The sequence below is a fragment of the Peromyscus maniculatus genome, chromosome 18 (assembly GCF_049852395.1).
Source record: "Peromyscus maniculatus bairdii isolate BWxNUB_F1_BW_parent chromosome 18, HU_Pman_BW_mat_3.1, whole genome shotgun sequence".
Taxonomy (NCBI): Eukaryota; Metazoa; Chordata; class Mammalia; order Rodentia; family Cricetidae; genus Peromyscus; species Peromyscus maniculatus.
Genome location: NC_134869.1, coordinates 14,941,612 through 14,966,318, shown reverse-complemented (window position 1 = coordinate 14,966,318; position 24,707 = coordinate 14,941,612). Strand labels below are relative to the sequence as shown.

The 24,707-nt window shown below is 44.9% G+C and overlaps 1 protein-coding gene and 1 long non-coding RNA gene across 3 annotated transcripts in view; one reads left to right on the top strand and one right to left on the bottom strand.

Annotated features, from left to right (window-relative positions):
* Nucleotides 1–2,609: 2,609 nt before the first annotated feature.
* On the bottom strand, nt 2,610–6,399 carry LOC143269324 (uncharacterized). The gene is made up of 3 exons (XR_013045713.1): nt 5,989–6,399; nt 3,420–3,735; nt 2,610–2,864 (listed from the first exon to the last, which is right to left on the bottom strand). It is a non-coding gene; the product is annotated as an uncharacterized LOC143269324 (long non-coding RNA).
* Nucleotides 6,400–8,759: 2,360 nt separating this feature from the next.
* Nucleotides 8,760–24,707, top strand: part of Slc17a8 (solute carrier family 17 member 8) — a 53,057-nt gene continuing 37,109 nt past the window's right edge. The window contains exons 1-2 of one of the 2 annotated variants that reach the window (XM_076554599.1): nt 8,760–8,904; nt 23,800–24,052. In XM_076554599.1, coding sequence (XP_076410714.1) covers nt 23,939–24,052 — 114 coding nt within the window. In that variant the 5' untranslated portion in view covers nt 8,760–8,904; nt 23,800–23,938. Of the gene's footprint in view, nt 8,905–11,516; nt 12,355–23,799; nt 24,053–24,707 lie in introns of those variants that run through there. The other variant, XM_006979825.4, reaches the window with a different exon arrangement.

Genomic DNA, 24,707 nt, shown 5'->3' with positions numbered 1-24,707 from the left:
AAGGTGCTTCGAAGCAGCTCACCGATTACTCTGTTCTTTTTAGAATCTTTAATTAGCAAATCAGGTATGGACAGCAAAAAGGGCCGGCCAAATTTTCAGGGGACTATACTGAACATACAGGGTGTCACTCACTATATGACAGGGGTCAGGGCTTACCTCCTGGCTGTGTGTGTGTGTGTGTGTGTGTGTGTGTGTGTGTGTGTTTATCCTTCTTTGCTGTGATTTCCTTTTTTATATAAATATTATAAATTATGTGTGTATGTGTGTGCTGGGTGTGTTTGTACACATGAGTGTGTTCTTGGAGGCCAGAAGAGTACATCAGATCCTCTGGAGTTCCAGGTGGTTGTGAGCCAGAATTGTGGGTGCTGGAAACCAAACTTAGGTCCCCCATAAGCACTGAGCTGCATTTCCAGGCCATGATTTGCTTTCTTAAAAACAGAATCACATGGTGCTCCTGGACACTCCTGCTTTGGAATTAGAGCAAATATTTACACAGAGTGAGTGTTAAATATGTGTCTTTCCCAAAGCAGGGCAGGTTTTCTCAGGCAAATTCAGGGTCACAGCTCCCAAGCACAGGTCTGGTAGTGAAGTGTGTCAAGTCCCTGGTGTGTGCCCTGGACAACTCACAGCTTCCTGACAGTGGGCATACACCTTCAAACTGCTGGAATGAAAAATAAATGTCCCATTGAGCACAATTTGAATGCATTCGTTCTTCAAAAACTAAGCCTCTGAGGTGTTACGCACTTGGAATTGTAAGAATCTTGGGGCATGGATATAAACAGGCTGTAGCCTTGCCCCCGGGTACAGGTAGTACTTGTAGTTGTACAGATAGCTGCGTAAGCAGTCAGTCTGAAGAACTGCCACATAGGCTGTGGTTGGGAGCCAGAGAGCAGGCACTTGGGCTAGCCTAGGGGAGCTCTTGAAGTGGAGACAGGGCCCGAGCCTGGGTACATAGAGTGCTTGAGCCGGGCGGTGGTGGCGCACGCCTTTAATCCCAGCACTCGGGAGGCAGAGCCAGGCGGATCTCTGTGAGTTCGAGGCCAGCCTGGACTACAGAGTGAGTTCCAGGACAGGCTTCAAAGATACACAAGAGAAATCCTGTCTGGAAAAAACAAGAAAAAAAGCTTTCCAGAAGAATGCTTGTGCTATCAATGGTTACTGAGAGAGAAATCACACTTTATCAGATTAAATTGGAGATACTGGGGAGGGGATTTGTCTAGATAACTCCCAAAGTCCTTCTGAAACTGGAGGTCATGTTGAGTTGACCAAATTTGCTTAATATTACTATATTTTTTTAACACAGCCTCGCTGTGTGTTCTAGGCTGGAGTAAAACTTGAGATCTTCCTGCCTCAGCCTCCTCAAGTGCTGAGATCACAGGCGTGCACCACTGTATCGGTTGGCCAAATAGCTTCTGTTGCACACTGTAGCCCAGGTTGGCCTTGAGATCCTGACCTTCTGCTTGCTTCCGTCTCTCTGATGCTGGGATAACAAGTACAAATCATGACACCCGGTTTAAAGTAACTTTTCCTGTGTGTACATTGTGGATGTGCTGTGCATGTGTGTATGCGTGTGTTCACGTGCATGTGTGCATGCGTGTGTTCACGTGTTGGGTGCACCTGTATAAGGGTATAGATAGCAGAGGCTGACACTGGGTGTCTTCCTCAGTCACTCCGTCTCTCACTTGAGAGAGTTTGCTCTGGGTTACCCTGTCTCCAGTGTGTTGGCCTTACAGCTGGCCACTGTGCCCTCTGGGTATCACAATTCTGGTCCTCATGTTTGTGTGGCAAGTACTTGTTCCAACTGACCCGTCCCCCCAACTCTCTTCCAATAACTTTTGATGATAAAGGAAAGGTGGGGTTAATGTTAGCTTAAAATAGTTGGTATTAAGGCAACAACACATCAAATAGAAAAATAATCAACAGTGTTATTTGTAGCTCACCATCAATATTCTGAGTATTTTGGAAATTTAAGAATTCACAGGGTTTGGTATGTATGTAGGTAGAGTAAATAACATTATTTGAAGACTGGCTCATTTCTGGGGGGAAATGTTTGCTGTGAGTGAATCTATTTCATCTACAAACTACCAGAAGATGTCACTGTTTCCCAAGTGATCAGCCTGTTTTCCAGGTGTGTTCTTGGGACGTGAAGAGGCTGTGGAAAACCTGGTCATCAGGGATATTTGACTTGTGGTTAGAACAGGACCTCAAGAAAAATTGTCTGGTCACTCAGGGTTCTGCCTGTACCTCAGGCACAGCAGAGGCGGGCCAGTGGGATGACTTAGCAGGGGAAGGTGCCTGATGGCCTGATGCCTGGCGTCCACATGATAGGAGAGATCCAGCTCGGGCAAGCGGTCCTCTGACCTCCACACTTACGTTGTCTGCCAGGCTGCCTGTCTGCCTGTCTGCCTGTCTGTCTGTCTCTGTCTCTCTGTCTCTGTCTCTGTCTCTGTCTCTGTCTCTGTCTCTCTCTCTCTCACACACACACACACACACACACACACACTAAATTGAAACGTAGAAGTGACAAAAAATATTTCAATATATCTCGCGATCTCGACTTTTTCTAGCCTTTCACTTTGGATTATTATGACACAACTGAATTTACTACATTTACCAGATTTTATCATTTATTTTGGTTTTGGGTGCCACCTAAGTATCGTTGACATTCTTAAAGTCATTCGGTAAAGCCAATTTTTTTTCCCCCGATGGTAGGACGACACGTGGTGAAAAGAGCCAAAATCTTCCCATTTCTTCAAGGGGGTGGGGAGGGGCACAGAATACTCGGGCCAATGTTTACTCACAGTCCACAGGAGGGAGGGACTCAGCACACCTCCCGCCAGTGTTTGCTCACAGTCTACAGGCAGCTGGTGACACAGGAGAAAGAAAGGAGATCCCATTGTCATTACCACCAGGCAGTAGTGTAAGATACCACTGTGTTTTGTTGGGGAGAGTGATGCCTTCTAAATGGGAATGGGAAATACGTTATAAACAACCAAGGTCGCTGGGCAGTGGTGGCGCACGCCTTTAATCCCAGCACTTAGGAGGTAGAGGCAGGCGGATCTCTGTGAGTTCGAGGCCAGCCTGGGCTACAGAGTGAGTTCCAGGACAGGCACCAAAACTACACAGAGAAACCCTGTCTCAAAACAAAACAAAGAAACAACCAAAGGCAGCAGGCAAGGGAACCACGGCAGTGATTTATTTGTTTTTGCTTTTGAGACAGGCTCTGACTGGCTAGCCCTTCCTCCTGCCTCTGCTTCCCGGGTGCTAGAATTAAAGGCACATGCCACTACCCTTGGCTCATAAGTAGGAGTTCTTTTATAAAAACTGTGTGTGTGGGGGCAGGGCACATGTGTACATATACCATTGGTGCTCATGTGGAAGTCACAGGACCTCTTTTGTGAGTCCCTTTTCTTCTTCACCTTGCTGAGGCAGAGTCTGTCTTGTTTCTGCCATCCTGCCATGGGCCTCTGGGTAATACTCCCGTCTCCATCTCCCATCATCTCTCCCGAGGAATGCTGGGATGACAGGTGCCGTACCATCAGACTTTTTTTGTTTTTAACATGGGTTCTGGGGATTGAACTGGATGGATCCAGCTGCTACAGAAAGTGCTTTCCCCGAGCCACCTTGCCAGCCCGCGAGTGTGATTCTTGTCCCATCTCTGCCTGATGCACATCATCGGCTATCTCCATTCCTTTCCTTTCAACATGAGGTGCAGTGGTGTGCCTGTGGGGAGTTCTGTGTGACATTACAAAGCGGAAAAGGATACAAAGCTGAAGGTATGAAGTTAAAAGTGTTTTATAAATTGAATACAATAAATAATTTCATTTTTTTAAAGAAAATATTTTCTCTCTCTGACTCACCTCCACGCCCTCCTCCGTGTGTGTGTGTGTGTGTGTGTGTGTGTGTGTGTGTGTGTGTGTGTTTCATGTGTGTGCAGGTGCTCATGGAGACCAAAAGAGGGCATTAGAGTTACAGGTGGTTGTGATCTTCCCAATGTCAGTGCTGGGAACTGAACTTAGGTCCTCCGGAAGAATAGTAAGTGTTGTTAACCACTAAGATATCTCTCCAGCCCTTTTCTTTTTTATAATAAAATGGGTTCTTTTCTTTTTTAAATGCACAAACTATTAGAAGCTTAATAGAGGGAATCATGAAGCAGATAAGATGTACTAAATGTATTTTCTGTTTGTGCAGTCTCCATCAGGTTCCTTTGCTTTGCAAAGGAATAAGAAACTCTTGGACATTTTCCATCTCATTTGTCAGCCTGGGGCAGAACATCAGCAACTTCTCAGATGCTAAGTTGAGAGTGTGGCTCATACAACATGTGACTGCTGGGCCTGGACACAGAACTTCTTCTTTTAAAAAATTTTTTTTTATTTTAAACAGTGAAATATTTTCTCTGTAGAAAATAGTAAAAATGATAACATTTCCCATTAAGCCCTTTTAAGCCAAATGATAGCTGAATTATATATATAAATATTGATTAAATTCTGGGATACTGAAGAGACCTATCTTCATCTGTTCAGAGATATATGTTTTACTTAAAATGTAAATGAGATTCCTATTCATCTTCCCCTTCACTGTTTGATGTATGGCAGACATTTTTCTATAGGCTAATCCATAATCTAGAAAAATTTTAGCCTCCCCTCCTGAAAGTACAGCCAGCATATCCTTTCATCAGCTTGATACAGTACAAAATCTAATCCTAATAGTGAGATGTTTCACTGAGGCTTGCCCAGTGATTGGGCAAAACCAAAACTTATTATAAGCCACAGTCATCCTAGGGTCCCCCCTGCTATGTAGCCTCCCTGGTTCTGTGGGTTGCAGTCTGATTGTCCTTTGCTTTACATCTAGAATCCACTTATGAGTGGATTTGTCCATGTTTGTCCTTCTGAGTCTGGGTTACCTCACTCAGGATGATATTTTCTAGTTCCATCCATTTGCCTGCAAATTTCATGCTGTCATTGTTTTTCTCTACTGAGTAGTACTCCTAAAATGGGTACTTTTTTGAGAATTTCATACATGACTACTATATTTATGTCATCCCTCCCAGAGAGTCTTTTCCTAAGTAAATTCTTGAGGTCCATGTTAATCCAACTCCAGCACTGACTGGACTCCAGTGAAATTGGTGAGAAGTTTGACAGAGTAAACAGAATTTGTCATTAGGTTTACATATTGCTTCACACAAAAAAAACACTAACTTTGGACAAATTCTTGAATAGACTTCAGATTCCTTATTTGTCAAATAGGAATGATTGCTTGTTTGATGATCTCTATCATACCCTCTTTTCTATTCTAGTTTCTAAGAGTGAGACCAGGAAACTGAAAAGGTAAGGATTAGCCTCCTGATGGGGTATCTCATCCAGTCTGGGGTCGATGGTAAAAATCCTAAGTCAGGATCTAGGAAATCAATGCTTTGTGTTTGTAACAGGAATTGCTAAACAGTCTTATTAATAAAGAACCAAGAGCCAGCTATTGGGGCGAAAGCTTGAAAGATCAGAGAATCAGAGCCAGTCACAAGTTCTTACCTCTACGAAATCCTCAGTCTAAAGAGAGAGACTTCCTGTTTACTCACACCTTATATACCTTTCTGTGTCCTGCCATCTTCCTTCCTTCCCAGTGCTGGGATTAAAGGCATGTGCCACCATGCCTGGCTCTGTTCCCACTGTGACCTTGAAATCACAGAGATTCAGATGGATCTCTGCCTCCCATTAGGATTAAGGGTGTGTGCCACCACTGCCTGGCCTCTATGTCTAATCTAGTGGCTGGCTCTGTCCTCTGATCCCCAGATAAGTTTATTGGGGTACACAATATATTGGGGTACACAATGTATCACCACATGTGTTAATTTATTTTCACTTTGCTATTAGTTTAATTTCAGTCCAAACACTTTAATGAAAATGAATGTGTTAGGGTGCAATCTGGAACACTAGCCCCCTGCTGTATTAAAAACAAAAAACAACAACAAAAAAAAAACTTCTATAAACTTACCTACCATTAGGTGCACAGTAAGTTGCACCAGATTCCCACATGAACAAGTTCATACAACAGGACACACATCGCAAGCTCTGCACGATGCCCTTGTTCCCACGTGCTTTGGTTGGCTTCACTGTCACTTCCTGAAAGCGTCTGCCACCCCTGCCACACAGAATCCCTCTTCCACTCTTCTCTGCAGGCTGCTGCTGGCATCCCCGCTTACACTGGAGGGGCTCTTCCCTTGTTCAGGTTTCTTTGTTTCTTTAAGGGAAATACCATTGTTTACACAGTATCACTGTCACCTAAAAAGCCACCCAGAAGACCCTCAAGAAAAGGGAGAAAAGAATCTGTGAAGAAAATGAGCTCAGTTCTGAAAAGTTTGGTCATGTGAGTCCTAACTTCCTGCTCCTGCAGTTAAATAGCCAATGTAACCAACCAATAAATGAGAACATTTATTTTGGCTTCTGATTTTGTATGCATTAGTTAATGATCAATGGGCCCTTTTCCTTTGAGTCTATGATGGAATGTTACGGTGAAAGTATGTACCAGAACAACATCATTTACCTTTTGGCTGAGAAACAAAGGAAAAGAGAAAAGAAGGATCGGGGTTCCACATTTTTCTTCACGCATCTAAATGACCTAAAGACCTCCCATTTGGCCCTGCCTCCTCAGGACTGGTGACACCAAGCTGACGAGCAGGCCTTCAGCACATACACATTTGGGTTGTGAGGGAGGAAAGTGTTTATTTAATCTTACTTTCCAGGTTACAATCCATCACTGATGGAAGTCAGGGCAGGAACTCAAGGCAGGAACCCAGAGGCAGGAACTGAAGCAGAGGCCATAGAGAAACACTTTTTTTTATTAGCTTGCTGTTTAGTTCTTTATTTAGCTGCCTTTTTTCCCCATCTTTCAACAGAAATTTTAGTATCCTACAGCAAAAAAAAAAAAAAAAAAAAAAAAAATGAAGTGGAATCAATAGTATAACTATATGACTTAGAAAGCACACAATTTTGAAAGATAGTTAGTTAAAAATTAAGTTTCCTGTGTATCACAATGAATGGAAATTGGTAGAACCAAGTACAACTCTTTAAGTTTTGAATTATAGCAAAGAGAGACAGCCCCTGGCTCACTGAGATACAATATAACTTAAAAAATTCCATACATCGTCACGTGGTGGTGGCACATGCCTTTAGTCCAGCACTTGGGGGGCAGAGGCAGGTTGGTTTTTGTGAGCCTGGTCTACATAGTGAGACCCTGCCTCAAACGTTAAAAACAAAACAAAAAAAAACACATATGAATTGTATTTCCTTCAAATAGAACTTTAACATGTATAGTCATAGCCATATACAGACTATGTTTTTCTACATTTTTTTTAGTGAAAGTGTTAATGATGCAGAAATTTGTAAGAGAAATATTTTCCTGTATTACTTATAAAGTTATAAAACCTGATAAAGTTCTGCAAATTATGTCAACACCATTCAGCACTTCATTTTAATTAGGCCTATTTTAAATATCTTTATTTTGGAGATGATAATTTAACTGCATTTTTTTTTTGTGGGCATTTCCGATCCAAACTAGAACACTGACTGCATGCTCAAATAGCAGGTCTATACAGAGTTAAGAGACGAGTTCTATCCGGGCGGTGGTGGCGCATGCCTTTAATCCCAGCACTCGGGAGGCAGAGGCAGGTGGATCTCTGTGAGTTCGAGGCCAGCCTGGTCTCCAAATTGTGTTCCAGGAAAGGCACCAAAACTACACAGAGAAACCCTGTCTCGAAAAACCAAAAAAAAAAAAAAAGAAAAGAGAGAGAGAGAGACGAGTTCTAAAGTCAGGCCTCTGATCCCAGCAGCTAAGTTCCTTAGCTGTGTGAGCCTCAGCAAGTTTATTTAACCCCTCTGTGCCTCGATTTTTTCACTGGGTGCTACATAATGATAGAGCCTACTCAGGGTCATTGTGGGGATTAAATGAACCAGTGAAGAGTAAATGCTTGCAGTCTGGCACCTGGAAAATGTTCCAAACATCATAGTGATTATTATCACCAACTGTCCACAGCACCAACAGACTCATGTCCAGTACTTTCCGCAGCAATGGCTGGTGCTCTCAGCAGGAATGGCTGGTGCTCTCAGCAGGAATGGCTGGTGCTCTCAGCAGGAATGGCTGGTGCTCTCAGCAGCCACTGGCCCTCAGAGACTCATGCGGTCTTTGCTGAGTTCTGCTCCCAGCATGTAAGATATAAGTAGCCTGAAACTATTTGGGAGTTGACGAGTACATAGACACTCTGCTAAGGGGATGCTTTCTGTGGAAGAGACTGCTTATCATGTTTGATTGGCTTGCATTTGCTCTGAACAAATGAGTGATCTGTGAGGGGAGCGATGGTAGAAGACATGTGGTTTCCTGGGTCCTTCGGGCTCTGTACCATGCAGGATTGTATTGGCAAGGCTGGTGACAAGAAAAGAAAATATCCCTTTAATAGCACAGGGCTGGGCAGGTGTGTATGTGTGTGTGTGTGTGTGTGTGTGTGTGTGTGTGTGTGTGTGTGTGTGTGTGTGTGTGCAAACTGAAAAGCTGTTCCTAAAGCTCATGTGCAAAATATCTAGAATGGACCAAGGCAACTTTTTCAAAGAGTGAAGTTGAAGGACTTTTCATTTTTCTCATCCAAAGCTTATAAAGCGAGAGTCAAGACGGTGTGATACTGACGTATTAGGGAGGCATCCAGATTGATAGAACAAAGTTCAGAGTGCAAAGATCTTCATGGTTTTGTTCAATTGATATTTAAAATCAAGGTGCTAATGCAATCCATTGGGGGAAGGAGCATTTCTGGGCTGAGGGGATGGCTCGGCCGTTAATGCATTTGCTTTTCAGCGTGAGGACCTGACTTCAGTCTTCGGAAACCATGTGTAAACAGCCCGGTGGTATGCACTTGTGATCCCGGTGAGTAGGTGAGGCAAGAGGATTCCTAGGCTTGCTGACTGGCTAGTCTAGACTACTAGGTGTGCTGCTGACTGGCTAGTCTAGACTACTAGGTGTGCTGCTGGCTGGCTAGTCTAGACTACTAGGTGAGCTGCTGGCTGGTTAGTCTGGACTACTAGGTGAGCTGCTGGCTGGTTAGTCTAGACTACTAGGTGAGCTGCTGGCTGGTTAGTCTAGACTACTAGGTGAGCTGCTGGCTGGCTAGTCTAGACTACTAGGTGAGCTGCTGGCTGGCTAGTCTAGACTACTAGGTGAGCTGCTGGCTGGCTAGTCTAGACTACTAGGTGAGCTACTGGCTGGCTAGTCTAGATTACTAGGTGTGCTGCTAGCCAGTGAGAAACCCTACCTCAGAGGAGGTGGAGGGTGTCTTGAGGATGATACAAAGCTGTCATCCAGTTTCCACATGCACATGCACACATGTTCACATGCATGCACACACACATGCATTAAAAGAAAGAATAGCATTCCTAACGATGCTAAAAAAATTGGATCTTCATATGACAAATTTGCATAAAGATGAGCTCAACATGGGCCACAGACTCAAAAACTGAAGTGTTGAAACAATAATGCTCAGAGAATAAAACACAGGAGAAAACCTGTGAGGCCTCAGAACAGCTTAAGCAAAGTTCATAAAAGAAGAAAATGGGTCGATTTTTACCTCATCAAAATACAAAAAGTCTGCGCTTCAACACATATAGAGAAGGGAGAAAGTGAAAAGGCAAACAGACTAGGGAAATATTTGCAAAACTCCTCTCTCACAAAGAACCTGTGCCCGGAACACATGCCCACAGCATTATTAATCAACAGACAAAACCCACTTCAAATACGTAAAGTGTCTGAATAGAAATTTCACCTCCCCCAACACAAAAAGATGTCGATGGTGCCTAAGCATGTGAAAAGATGGTCAGTGTTATCAGTCATCAGGGAAATGCCGATCAAAAGCACAGTGGGATGCTGTTATACCCACTGCAATGGCTGTGCTGAAAGACGTCAGCAAACCTTGGCACTCATATGGAGAAATGGGAAGCATCAGCTGTGTTAGAGGCACTATCAAATACTTGGGCCATTTTGAAAATAATTTGGCGATTCCTTAAGACGTGAAATGTACATTTTCATATCACCTAGGAATTTTAAGCATTTACCCAAGTGAAATAAAAACAGAAAGTCATATACAAATTTTCATAGTAGTTTTATTCTTAACAATCAAAATAAGAATAGCGAAATGCCCACCAATAAATCTGTAGGTGGACAATGTGTGGTGTATCCATACAATGAAATGTTACTGTATATGTTATACATATATATATATACTGTATATGCTATACATATACAGTATATCCACATAATGAAATGCTAGTAACAGCAAAAAGGAGCTGATACATGCTGTCAGTTGGACATCTCACATACTGAAAGAAGCCAGCCACAGGGACCAAATCACACTCGATTCTATTGATAGGAAATGGCCAGAAAAGGCAAATCTACAGAAACAGTACATGTGTGGCTGGCAAGGGTCAGAAGGGGTGTGTGTGTGTGTGTGTGTGTGTGTGTGTGTGTGTGTGTGTAGAGATTAACAGTGAGTATGAGAGATCTAGGTAGGTGATAGAAACATTCTAAAATGGCTTCATGGAGATGGGTATACAAGTTGGTAAATTTTACAAAGACTCATTGTACTGTCCACTTTGGAAGAAAGAGACAATGCTGTTTGGGTATGCTAATAACGAGCTGTGTGATCTCAGACCCAGCTAACTTTGTCTTGACTCAGTTTCCCGTCACTACAATTGGGAAAAATAAGAAGTCATTGCATGTAAGCCACAGTAGGGCAGTCGTTATGGCGTGTGGGCAGAGTGCATAATACAGCTTTGACTGCAGGAAGACTTTGGGAGGCACTAGGTCTGCTGGGCCTCTTAAGACCCACCGCTATGGAAGCCAATTCACATCTGGAGAAGGATTTGGACTGCAGGGTGTAGAGAACACTTGTCGCCTTGTGGAAATAGTTGCTGGAATCCTGAGGGTCTACCCACGCAGGGGGCGTCTCACAGCAATCTTGGGCTTGGAGCAGCAGAGCTTCCAAGACAAAGCTGTTTCCTCACGGCAGCATTAGTAATGGAGGCATCATCTTGAAGCCTGTAATGTGGAAGCAACTGGCTATTTCCACACGAAGGCCCAGCAGGTGGTTAGGCCACAACCACAATCATCCAGGTCCAGGCAGTTTGGTGGTGTGGAAGACCGCCAGTTCTCCCAGTCTATGAGGCTTTGAAACGAGCCTCGGAGAGACAGGAATCTCCTGAAGCTGTGTAGATGAAGGGGCAAGAAAGGTTACCTCGGCAAGGGGTATCCCTTGAGGAAACCCCCGGAAGCAAAAGGGAGCTCGCTGAGTTCTAGCTAGGGTTGCTATGGAGAGCAGAGGGAAAGGAAATGGGGAGAGGGGTGGGGGTGGGGGCAGGGTCCCTGGAGAAGTTTCAGGTGCCGCAATGAGGCTTTTACTTGAGACAAGCAACAAGGAACTCAGAGCAGGCTGTGGGACAAATTCCCGTGTCCTTAGTCCTGAAGGCATCTGTACACCATCCCTCCTAGACGCTGTGGGGTACACATTCAGCCTAAAGTGCAGCGCTTCCTTGAACAACATCCAAGCTTGTGCCCCGCTAAAAAGCTGCTTTCCCGCTACCCTGAAGGGAATAAAAGGCATGAAGTGGTGGCTGAGAGCCTGTGTGTGGGGCTGGACCTCAGAAAAGGAGAGGGCTTGTAAATGTTTCATAAACTTCACTCGGGGCTCCAGCCCTGGCTGACAGCCCATTAATAAAGGGGCAGGTGTTGTGCTGGTTTCTAAAGCATCACTCCGGGGAAGAAGCTGACAGCAGCCCCAGCAAGCTGAGGGAGGCAGGAGGGGCTGGAGCTGGCCTCCCGAGGCGGCGGCTGCTGCTGCTGCTGGGCTCAGGACCCCATGTGCACCGGAGCACATTTTAGCTTCTCCAGCTGCAGTCAGGGAGACGGGCTGGGCTCAGTCTGAGTGTGGCTGCCCAAGACAGCGGCCACAGGCTGCTGGCTGTTCAGCCTGTAGCTTTTGCAAGGGGTTGGGTTCCCCGCCCCAGCCTTGTTTATTCTGGAACAAGAGGAGAGGGTTTTCTCTTCTTGGAACACCTGGGCTGGGCTTCACCTTCTTTCTGATGTCAAGTAGTTTCCCCCCATGAGAACTGAATTTGGAGTGTTTCTCAAGGGCAAACACAATGCCCCTGAGCTGGAGATGAGAGAGGAGGACAGCTCTTGAGGCTGCCTGCGGAGCGCTCAGAGGTGCCCCTCACCCCGATTCAAAATGCCATTTAAAGCATTTGATACCTTCAAAGAAAAAATTCTGAAACCTGGGAAGGAAGGCGTGAAGAATGCCGTGGGAGATTCGCTGGGGATCTTACGAAGGTAAACTCTGAACTCAAACTTGAGGCTCATTTCTGAGTACCCTCAGATTGCCACCCTCTGAGATATTTTGCGTTGTGTTTATAAAACCGCATTTTAGTGGGAAGGGGGTGGGTCAGATTAGATGGTTTCTGGGGTTTCTTCCAGAGCTAGATTTATGCCGGGAGACGAAAAGATGCATCAGAAAGTATTGGGTCTTGCCTAGTGTGCACAAGTTCTGGGGTTCAATCCCCAACATTGGGATGGGGGGTGGGAGTGTTGTTAGCTCAAGTTAGGAAAACACCAAGTCAAGCACTCTGTTTATCTGTTAAGACTAGTACTCACAGCTGGTGCTGCCGTTATACATGCTATGCTTGTCATCGAATCAAAAAGAAATTTTGGAGGCAGTATTTCCTGTTAACTCAGTAGTAATGATATAGTTGTGCTTTGGGCTGAAATAACTTGAGATGTTCACTCTGATAGTCAAATTTTTTTTTGCAGTTTTTTTTTTCCTTTTGGTTTTAAACATAAAATACACGATACAAAAATATATGAAATGGCTCTTCAGAATGTCATTCTCTAAAAAGAGAGTGGTTGCAAGGTAGTTTGAAGATGGTAACTTCAAACATTAGACAGAAAACTGTATATAGGGGCAGCGGGAAAATTCAAAGACTGGGTGAATTCAAAGAGATTTTAGTCCGTGCCTCAAATAAATATTTTAATGTAAAATATATTCCTAATAGCAGGAGAGTTTGCCATGTGCGAATGATTTGGTGTCACATTTTAATTTGTTCATTTTTTTAAGATAATAGTAAATGTCTTCTCAGGTTTTGTGGATGAATTAATCAGTAGTCCTTATGTGCACAGTGACATGATTATGTTATTTCTCAATATAGGAAATGTAAATAATATCCTTGATATGCTTTTTTGTATTTGAATAATTATTTCGAATCCTAGTGTGAAAAAATGTGGTTTGGCTTCTTTTACTTTTCTTTTAATGTAAATGTCAAAGCTTTAGTGCTTAAAAAGGTCACTTGTGGGTAATCTGGATGGTGTCTGACATTCTTCCCATCTCTTGTATTTTACACCATATGTTCCTCTTGGTGCTGAGTTTTAATTGTATTGCTCTGGATCAGGGTTCATCCCAGAAGAGGATAGAATTAGCAACCTTCTTCCTTTAGTAATTAAAAACAGAAAGGCTTCCCTCTGAGATGCCGGACTACCACGTGCAGATGAAAACTTGTCTCAGTGATAGCACATGAACCAGACAAATATAGAAAATGACTATAATGTTTTTAAACGAGTGTTTCATCCCTCTGCTTGCCCTCTGTCCAGGTGGCATCTTATTGTGGTGGCCCTCACTTGATTCTAAATATGCAAAGACAGCACACAGTGTAATGAGCACACCCAAGGGCTAGCAGAGAATCTGGCAATGTCAGGAATGAAATGCTGGCTTTGGGCCGGGGTCACCACTGTAGCCACACCCTCTGCTGAGTTTGGGAAGACTTGACCAAAAGTACTGAGTCATCAGAAATGATAACTTTGTTAAGCTGAGGTCCCATGATTTCATTCTTCCCATGAGTGACATATGGTCAGATTTTGCCCTCAATTACTACCCATTAGATTTCATCAGTAAGAAGGAGTATTTGTTTCCAATCTCATTATAAACATATTTAATCTTAAGCAACCCCTCTGATTGCTTTTTTTTGAAAATGTATCACTTTTTTGAAAATAGGAAATGGCTATCCTACGAGCTGTTTCTACACTTTGGCCGGATGATGCACATGGAGAGAACTTTGTGTACCGAGTTAGCTGGCTCAGGTTCATAACTGAACTTCCAGGTCACACAGCCTTACCTGGAAATGGAACTGTGCATCCGAGGCTCTTTGAGCAGCGCCTGGGGCCGTGGTTCTCAACCTTCCTAACGCTGCGACTCTTTAACATAGCTCTTCATGCTGTGGCGACCCCCAACCATAAAATTATTTCGCGGCTGCTTCATAACCGTAATTTTACCACTGTGATGAATCATAATGTAAATACCTGATATGCGACCCCAGAGGCAGGGGGCACGACCCACAGGTTGAGAACTGTCTGTCCGGAGACCTGTACCATAGAACAGCTAGCAAGCAAGGGTAGGTGGAGAGCACACTAAACACACGCTGGACAGTGTCATTGATGACATAATATGGGGTGGCTTTAGAATAGACAAGCCAAACCCAAGATTCAGTGTGTTCATGGGGGGGGGGGGCATGCAGGTGGGAGTGGGGCTCAGGGGAAACTGCTGCCAGGGCAAAGAAGGGAAGATTAGAACTTGAGCTGTGATCGCTAGCCGTCTTTGCGTCAGAATTATCCAGACCAGCTCTGCCACAAGTCTGTAAGATGATTGTTTGCAAAGTGTCCTTCCAAGAGTCCAGCGTACAGGGGACATTTCCGCCTTTTCGCATAAAAGCAGGTGATAGCATCTAAGCTGAACGATAAAACAAAGCCAGAGCGGTTGTCTGTTTACAAGGGCATTGGGAAGGTAGAGGCCCCGCTGTTAGCTCCGCAGGGGAAGGGAGTTATAGGCACAGTCCTGTCATAATATTTAAGACTGAGAGTGCCATCTCAATGGAATTCTTGAGATGCTTTTTTTTTTAAAATCATGGACTGCTCCTCCTGGTTAGGGGAGTGGCCGCCAAGCAGGGGAGCCTTTGAGAGTTCACGCATGAGGCTGATTACAGGCAGGCATCATTAGCTCTTGCTGGGGAATGGCTTCTGGCAAGAAGCTGCTGAACAATTGTTCAGTCAAAGGCATTAATAATAGTTTAGAAGTGTGGCGTGAACGAAGATGCCCGGCTCTTAGAGTGGAGCCTGGGAGTGTCTCGTTGACACAGAAGGCTCTGAACTTGGAAAGCATGTGCCCAGATTGGCATGCAAATGTGCTCAGCTTCAGTGATGATGAGGGCATCCCATGATTGTTCATCTATAAAAAGATAATAATTACGGCAAATGCATACCATATTCCAGACACTGGCGTTTATTTAATACTATTAAAAGCCCCACGAAGAGGAGACTACTACTGCTTCAGTTTTATAGATGAAGACATCAAGAGGTTGAGTAAGTTGTCTGAGGGCACAGACCTTACAGGTAGTGCGGCCTGGGCTTCAGACCAGAAGTTCTCTGACCAAATTCTTCTTGCCACTTTATTTTCAATTGACACAATAATTGCGCGTATTCATACAGTGTGATGATTCGATGCATTTACAATGTAATTTTCATATCAAGGTAATTAGCATTCCCAGCACATATTAATTCCCAGCATTCTTTATGTCTCTTGTACTTTACAAGATAGATAATAAGTTACTATCAACTATGGTCACCTCCTTTGCTGTCCTCCCATACCCCCTTCTCTTTCTTCCCTTCCTAGCCTCTGATGGTCATTATTCTACACTCTGCCTCTGCAACATCACCTGTGTGTGTGTGTGTGTGTGTGTGTATGTATGAGTGTGTGTGAGTAGTGTGTGAGTGTATGTATGAGTGTGTGTGAATGGGTGTGTGTGAGTGTATGTGTGTGTGTGTGCATGTGAGTGTGTGAGAATGTATGTGTGAATGAGTGTGTATGCATGCATGTGTGTGCATGCATGTGTGTGTGTGAGTGTATGTATGAGTGTGTGAGAATGTGTATACATGTGTATGAGTGCGCGCGCGCGCGCGCGCGCGCGCGCGCGTGTGTGTGTGTGTGTGTGTGTGTGTGTGTGTGTGTGTATGTGTATGGGGGGATACTGGGAATTGAACCCAGGGCCTCACGCAGGCTAGTGTTGCATTTGTGTAATAAACAGATGTGCCACACATGGACTTACCGTCCCATCAACAAAGAACTACGTATTCAAGATGCTCTGAGATCAAGTGCGCCCAGGTCCCAACTGTTGTGACATCCTTTATCTGCATGACCTTAGGCTACACCAGGTGATTCTATTAAGCCATGTCAGATCACACTTCACCAAAGCTCACAGTGTCCCCAGAAATTCTACTTCAGTCCACTGGGTACTGTGTAGCTCTCTGGCACTTCTGTCCTGGCTTTCACACACCCTGTTCCCGGGAGGGCCGTCTAAGCTCACCTCCCTCCCCCCCCCCTCCCACTTCCCCGTCCCTCTTGCTTCACTTTATTCTACCTCTGTGGGGCAGGGCTCTCTAAAATCAGAGTGTGAGTCAAGGAGTTTGGGTGAGCCTGGGCTATAATTTATGGAAAGAGAGCTGGTCCAAAAGAAAATGTGATGGAGGAGCCGGGTGGCGGTGGCTCATGCCTTTAACTCCAGCACTTGGGAGGCAGATTCAGGCGGATCTCTCCTTCCTCCTCCTCCTCTTCCCAGCAAACGAACTCAGGGCCTGTGAAACGTGCTCTGCTCTAGGGCTACGTGCTAATCCTGGAAGTTTGTTGTTATCCTGCTGCCGAGACAAGGCCAATAGCCCAGGCTGATGTTAAACCAGCCTTCTGAGTAGCTGGGGTCATAGGCTCAAAGGACAGGACCTGCACAGCACCCGACCAGATCTCCCTATGTTATTGCCAAGTCTCAAACTCCTGGGCTTAGTCCTCTCATCCATCTTTTGAGTAGCTTCTCTTTAAGGCCATAGGCCACTGTCCCTGGCTTTATTTTCTGGTCTCAAGATTATTTTTTTAACATTTTCCCCAAATTCTCCAATACATCTGTATAATAGCTAAATTCTTTAAATGCTTCTTTTAAGTGTAATACATAAAGAACCCACACAGGCCATGTTTATTTTGGACACAGACATACTTGATGTATCAACACACAGAAGCGCTCTCCACTTCCGTCCAGCAGCACGCTCCATCACTCAAAGGGCTTAGCTGCAATCAACAGACTGATAAAGTGGATTGGAAGCTAGGAAAGCAGGTCCAAGGCTGGGTGCTCTACCTTCAGAAGAAAAGCAGTGTACAACGTGCTATGTGATGCCTCTAGATTGGAACATCACTACTCCCTCTTCCTGTCTGTTGGTACCAATTATAATTTGCTTCCAAGTCCTCTGGCAGTGACCACAGAGCATGGCCCCTTCTCCATTGCACAGCCACCATTGTCCTTGTCATTCTTCCTGCCTCTGCCATCCTCTTGTTCCCTCCTCCCCCTCCTCCTCCCCCTCCTCCCCTTCTCCTCCCCCTCCTCCCTCTCCTCCTCCTCCCCCTCCCCCTATTCCCCTCCTCCTCCCCCTCCTCCCTCCTCCTCATCTTCCCCCTCCTCCCTCCTCCTCCTTCCTCCTCCCTCCTCTTCCCCCTCCCTCCTCCTCCTCCCTCCTCTTCCCCCTCCTCCCTCCTCCTCCCTGTTCCTCCTCTTCACCCCTCCTGAGACTACCCGAGACTCCAGGAAAAGCAGTTTTCTCTGCAAGATCAGAATCTTAAGAGGCAGTTAAGACACTGGGCAGCTGTGGATAACATTAGTTTACTGAATTTATCTGCTCCTAAATGTGATTTTTATTTTTCTACTTTTGACAGTGACGTGGGTTTAAAAATACTAAATACATTTTTTTCTTTTGAGTTTTAGCTGTAAGTGTCCTGAAAGTATATAGTGTGGCAATAGAGAGTAGTGGGGACTGCAGCACACGGGGGACCCATTTGCAGCCAGGAGAGAGTGTGGACTTAGTAATTCTAGATCTTCAAGATTTTCAAAATAAACCAAAACTCCATTATCTCCAGACCAACCTATGAGTTTTAAACTCTGGCGGTTAATCCAGATCCCGCAAATACTCTCCAGCTTCACACACGCACACCACGCATGCCAGATGTGGCCAGATGTGGCTGTAGAGCTGTTGGCGTGTCACCAGTGGCCTAAGGTCTTAGAATGGAAAGCAGCGATGACACACAGAGACTAAGTTTTCAAACACTCACACTGGGCAGAAACAGCAACCCGGCCGGAAAGAGGGGGCAGCAAAGAGAGGAAGTATAAAACAGCATAGACTGACCTCGGGATCTCTGAAACTGCTGGATGGTATGGAGGCTCCTAATCCGGGATGATCGGTGTCCTCACGAGGAGGCGTTTAGAAACACTTGAGGGACATGGAGGCGTAGAGGAAAGGCCGTGTGAGGACACCAGGGGCTGGAGTCCATCTGCACACCAAAGCAGAGGATGCCGAAGAGACCAGGCTGGCCCAAACCTGAACCTTGGGCGTGCGGCTTCCGGAGCTGTGACAAAATACACTTGTTGAAGCCCCTTCCGCGGCGTTTTGTCCCGGCTCTCCTACCAATCGGTGTTATTTGTCCTCTTGCAGAGACACGTTTGCCTCAGAGCTGTTATTGTTGTTTGTTTGTTTGTTTTTCCCATATGCTCAGTGAGTGGCTGGCTACTCGCTGAGACAGAGGAAGTTAAAAGCACTGGCCACCACTTCCCTCTAGGCACCTGTGAACTTTTATGATTGGATTACCGCTGATTGGATTACCGCTGCCACCAAATACCCTCCAAAAAGCAATTTAAAGGGAGGAGAGGTCTTCTTTGGCTCCTGGCTTGAAGGTACATGGTGGGGAAGGCATGGTGGCCAGAACGGATTGTGGCTGTGGAGGTCGGAGTGTAAGGCTGCTTGCTCACATCTGGGTAGGTCAGGAAGCAGGGCTGGGTTATAGACCGCAAGGTTAAGTCTACTTGGTGAGTCTCTTACTCCAACTGGGCCTTCTAAAGGTTCCTCAACTTCCCCAGATAACACTGACATCCAGGGATCAAGTGTTTGAGCATGTGAGCCTGCAGACAACATTTTACATCCAAACAATAACTATATATATATACATATATGTATGTATGTATATGTATATGTACACATATGTGTGTATATATATGTATATGTGTGTATGTGTGAATACACTCCTTTAGTCCACAACACAGTCTTGAAAGAACTTACCCTTCTCTTACTTTGGATCTCACCATAAATACACGCCCCCAAACTGGCAAGTGAGTGGAATTTAAACACCCGTTAAGTGATCTGTGTGCTCTACCCAGTGTGTGTGATTGATATTGAGCAATTTCCTCCCAAGTGCCAAACCTTCTTCACACTCCGCGGAACATTTGGACTCACTGACAAGTTAACTGTTCTGAAAATGCTCGAAGGCTGCTCAGAATATCTCGAGCACTCAGACGCCAGGGCTCAAATGCTTACTGGACAATTGCACACGAGAACAATGGAAGGAGCCTCCCTAGCGTGTCAAGGGCCCCAGCCCCCGTCTGCAGTTTTCTATATTTGGAGAAACAACAAAGTTGGCTGTCCTCCTGGGAGGAATGAAGACTCTCTAAGCTAAAAGAAGAACCATAGGCAAAGATGGAGAGAAACCCGAGCCGTGGAAACAGCTATTACGGATAATTAAAGTCCTCTAATCCTTAAGAACGGAATTCTTTTTTCTCCTTATTCTTGACCAAATGTACCCCCATCCTTCCTATAGAGATTATTTGGGGGCAGGAATGAATAGATTTTCCACCCTGTGTCTCTAAGGGCTGCAAGTCTGGAGTGATGGGGGCTAGCCCCCAATTCCACTCTGTTGGATGAGGATTCATTGTCTCCAGGAACTGTGGAACTAAACACAAGGAGATGGCTCCCGCCCTCTGCATGCTCACCGTCCACCAGGTGGGGCAGGTCTTCATTCATTCATGCACACATGCATGATGTGGAATATTTACTCTCCACTCCCTATATGGAAGAAAGCAAGACCTCTCGAACTTGATGTGGTAAGCATTCAGACAGAGGATTGTAAAATCTTACAGTGGCAGGGGATTCAGAGAATGTGCTTAGCACAAAATGAGTGAAGCAGAAGCCAGAGCAACACATGAAACACCAAGGATGGCACAGAACCTCCTCTCATTTAGTCCATGTTCACTCCTTTACTGGCTGTAATGTCTTATCACTTGTAATTTAAAATATTAACAGTTCTGTAACATTATATATATATACAGATACATATATACATACATATATATATATACATAAACACACACACACACACACACACACACACACACACACACACACACACACACACACACACACATATATAGTTTTTATTTTTGTTTTTTTGAGACAGGATTTCCCTGAGTAATTTTGGTGCCTGTCCTGGATCTCGCTCTGTAGACCAGGCTGGCCTCGAACTCACAGAGATCCTCCTGGCTCTGCCTCCTGAGTGCTGGGAATAAAAGCATGGGCCACTGCCGCCTGGCTAACATATTTATTACACAGAAGAAGAAATGGGAGATTCATAATAGCCAAGGTACCTGCCTAAAGTCACATGGCTAGGCATCACATACAGGTTGTCTGGTTATCTGGTGATTTGTCTCTCAGTCTTCCTCTTTGAGCTTGCCTATATAAAAACACCAAGCTAAACCAACAACAAAACACAACGAAGTCCCAGTAATTTTATTTCTGAGACTGAGTTGTACTACGTAGCCCTTGCTATTGAGGAACTCACTATGTCGACCCAGGCTGGCCTTGAACTCACTGAGATATAACTCTCTCTGTCTCCAGAGTCCTGAGATTAAAGGTATGTTTCACTAGGCCTGACATAATTTATTTTTTAATTTTATCATTGTTATGTTTTTGTTTTGGTTTTTTTTTTTTTTTTTTTGGTAGCATGGAGAAGGAGACCCACAGCTTTATACATACCAAGCAAGTATTCTTTTACTAAACTACATCTTCTCACTATTTTTTAATATTTTTGGAACAAATCAATCTGATTTTTATCCCTTACCTGGTAAAAATTAAATCTTCATTAGTTTGATGTCTTCCCACCACCATGCAGGCTGAGCAAACGACTCACAGACAGCTCAGGAGGTCGCTCTAGGATCTACATTTGCTTCTGACTCTATGGTCTCTTAAAGCAGCGCTCAGATACCACTTTTCATGAGGGAGCCTGGACCCAGTGCTCAGCATCCTCTTAGATCCAGACACTCAGTCTCTGCCTGCGCTGTGTTATAAGGAGGAGGCTTCAGGTCAGGCTGCTCTGGGTCCTGCTACTCAAAGAGGTCACCCTTTCTTCATTTGGGGATCCTTAACCCCCTTTTGACCATTTGAATTACTTCCATGACCCTCATACTGTTGTGTGGCTCCTTGGGAAGGGTATCTTAGCAGGTACCATGTACAAGAGGATGCGTGTACTCGGTGGGGTCTTCCGGGAAGTAGACTGTACGACAGGACTAGACATGGGAGGTGCGTGTTGAGGGAAATTGAGGGGGGACTGGGAGGGTGTCTGGGGAGCATTCAGACCACGTGCTGTCTGTGGACAGAGAGGGGGGCAGGTTATGGAGACTTTCAGATCACACTACAGTGCGTCAGCCAGTGACTATCACTGCGTATGTGTGTGTCTTCCTTCCCTTCCAGCGTAACTGCGGGAGGAGCGTGGGGAACAGGGCATGTTCATCGCGATTCTTCGCCAGCAGCACAGTCCCCGGCATGCAGTAGGCGCCTAGTAAATGTCTGCTGTGCTGATTTGAATCCAAGGATTGTTTGCTTTTCTTCCGTGTATGTGCTTCGAATCTTAGCAAAAGAAGCTGTGAAAAATCATCTCCTGTATGCATCAGTGCAGAAAGGGAACTTTTGTTTTGGAAATTAACTATTTTGTTACTAATTATATTAGCTACTTATATTAATTGATGAAAACTGAGAATCACACTCAGAAGGATGATAGCATCACAGGTTATAAATAGCTTTTCTTGTGTTGTATGTGTGTATCCACGTGTGTGTGTGTGTGTGTGTGTGTGTGTGTGAGAGAGAGAGAGAGAGAGAGAGAGAGAGAGAGAGAGAGAGAGAGAGAGAGAGAGAGAGAGAGAGAGAGGAGGTCAGGTTGATTTTGAGTGTCTTCTTTAATAACTGTTCACTTTATTCTTTATTATGTTTGTTTATAAATATCATTGTGTGTGTGTGTGTGTGTGTGTGTGTGTGTGTGAGAGAGAGAGAGAGAGAGAGAGAGAGAGAGAGAGAGAGAGAGAGAGAGAGAGAGAGAGAGAGAATACACACGTGCATGTTCTTGCCACTGTGTGCATGTCAAAATAAGAGGATACCCTTTAGGACTTGGTTCTCTCTTTCCACCACGGCACTTGGGGATAGACCTCAAGTCCTCAGGCTGGCCTGGCAAGTACTTTTCCCTCCTGAGCCTCCTTGTCTGCCTTCCACCTTATTTTTGAGGTAGAATCTTTGCTGAACCTGGAACTCATCCGTTTGTCTACGCTGCCTTTACCTCCTCCCTCAACAACGGGATTACAGACGTGCTCTAGAGAGTCTAGATTTTTATGTGGGTGCTGGGGACCCACACTTGCCTCCTTGTGCTTGTGTGGGAAACACTTTACCAACTGAACCATCTCCTCAGTTCACTAACCACTCTCCTTTCATAATTGATAGTGTTATTTGCTCAATTACTTTTATTGCTTTAGACCAGTGGTTTGCAGCCTTCCTGATGCTGCGACCCTTTAATACAGTTCCTCATGTCATGGTGACCCCCAACCATAAAGTTATTTTCATTGATGCTTCAGATCTGTAGTTTTGCTACCGTGATGAACCGGAATGTAAATATCTGATATGGGACCCCTGTGAAAGGGTCATGGCCCACAAGTTGAGAACTACTGCTTTAGACCACAGTAATTAGTTATAAGGACATGCCATCCCTTGAGCCTATAGAAGTCAGTGAAAATAATCTGTGACTGTTTTTTTTTTCTTCTGTATATCATCTTAACAAGTTTATGTGACCTTAAAATAAAGGTTTCGTGACCCAAATGGTTGGGTCATGCCATGTGGTTGTCCCGTTTTTCTTTCAGCAGGAATTCAGGGCGTCATATTGTTAAGGACACGGAATCTGAATCTGGGCTTGCAAGCCTCCTCAAGTGAGATTTCCTCCTCTATAAATGGTGCCAGGGTACTCTGCCTCACTGTGTTTGAATGAAATGTAAAAGACTTCTTTTTTTTTTTTCCTTCTTTCTATAAGGCCTCACTCTGCAGTCCAGGCTGCAATCAGACTCGCTATGTTCCTCAGGCTTGCACTTGAGACCCCCCTGTCCCCACTGCCCCATGCTGGGATGAGAGGTGCACACGGCCAACCCCAAGCAGGTCTGGATGATTTGGTGCCAGGAAAGCCCAATGCAATATCCAGAGCATTAGTCATTTTAGCCATTTTTCTCCCCTTTAGTAATAACGATGATGATAACAACTTTTAAAATACAAGCTGCACCCTTCTGTGGGTTTCTTCCTTTTGTTCCTTGGCCCCATTTTTATTTATTTATTTTTTTTTTTGGTTTTTCGAGACAGGGTTTCTCTGCATAGCTTTGCGCCTTTCCTGGAGCTCACTTGGTAGCCCAGGCTGGCCTCGAACTCACAGATATCCGCCAGGCTCTGCCTCCCGAGCGCTGGGATTAAAGGCGTGCGCCACCACCGCCCGGCTCATTTTTATTTTTACTTTGTGCATTCTCCCTCACCTTGAACACTGGCTCTTATTCTCTCCCTATTCTTCGTGTGATGCAGAAAAATCGATGGGACCAATGAAGAAGAAGATAACATTGAGCTGGATGAAGAAGGAAGGCCCGTGCAGACATCCAGGCCATGTCTCCCAGTCTGTGACTGCAGTTGCTGTGGCATCCCCAAGCGGTACATCATCGCCATCATGAGCGGGCTGGGATTCTGCATTTCCTTCGGGATTCGGTGCAACCTTGGTGTGGCCATCGTGGAAATGGTCAACAACAGCACTGTGTATGTGGACGGGAAGCCAGAAATTCAGGTCAGTATGGCGCTAAAGCAGGAGTGTGTGTGTGTGTGTGTGTGTGTGTGTGTGTGTGTGTGTGTGTGTGTGAGAGAGAGAGAGAGAGAGAGAGAGAGAGAGAGAGAGAGAGAGAGAGAGAGAGAGAGAGAGAGAGAGTTGTGTAAAAGCAAAGAGAGCAGTTCATTAATTGATGTAACAAACATATAGAGTGACAGCCCCATACTGGGCCCTGGACATGGTGACAGGGACAGAATGCTCAATGACACCGACAGGGACCTTGGACTCCAGGAGACATATGTAAGTGCATGTGACAATTTGGTGTGCCACTTACTAGGTCAATATGGCCCCAGTAGATTCCTGGGCTCCTGTAGGAGTGAGCATACCAAGATTTTGGTGTTGTGACTTTCCAGAGAAAGTGATGGCAGAACCAGACAGAGATTTGGTGGGGTAGGAAGAAGGATGTTTGAAGAAAAAGGAACACTGTATGTAAAGGATGACAAGGGAGACAGATAGACGAATCATGGTGTGTTAGAAACTGAGACATGTGACCCTCACTTTTCTGTGTTATAATATAAACCCCTTCGAACCCTGTGAACAACCTGGTGAACCTTTGATCAAAGATAATGTTTGAAATTCTTAGCATAATAGATAAAGGATTATAAAGGGAGGTGAT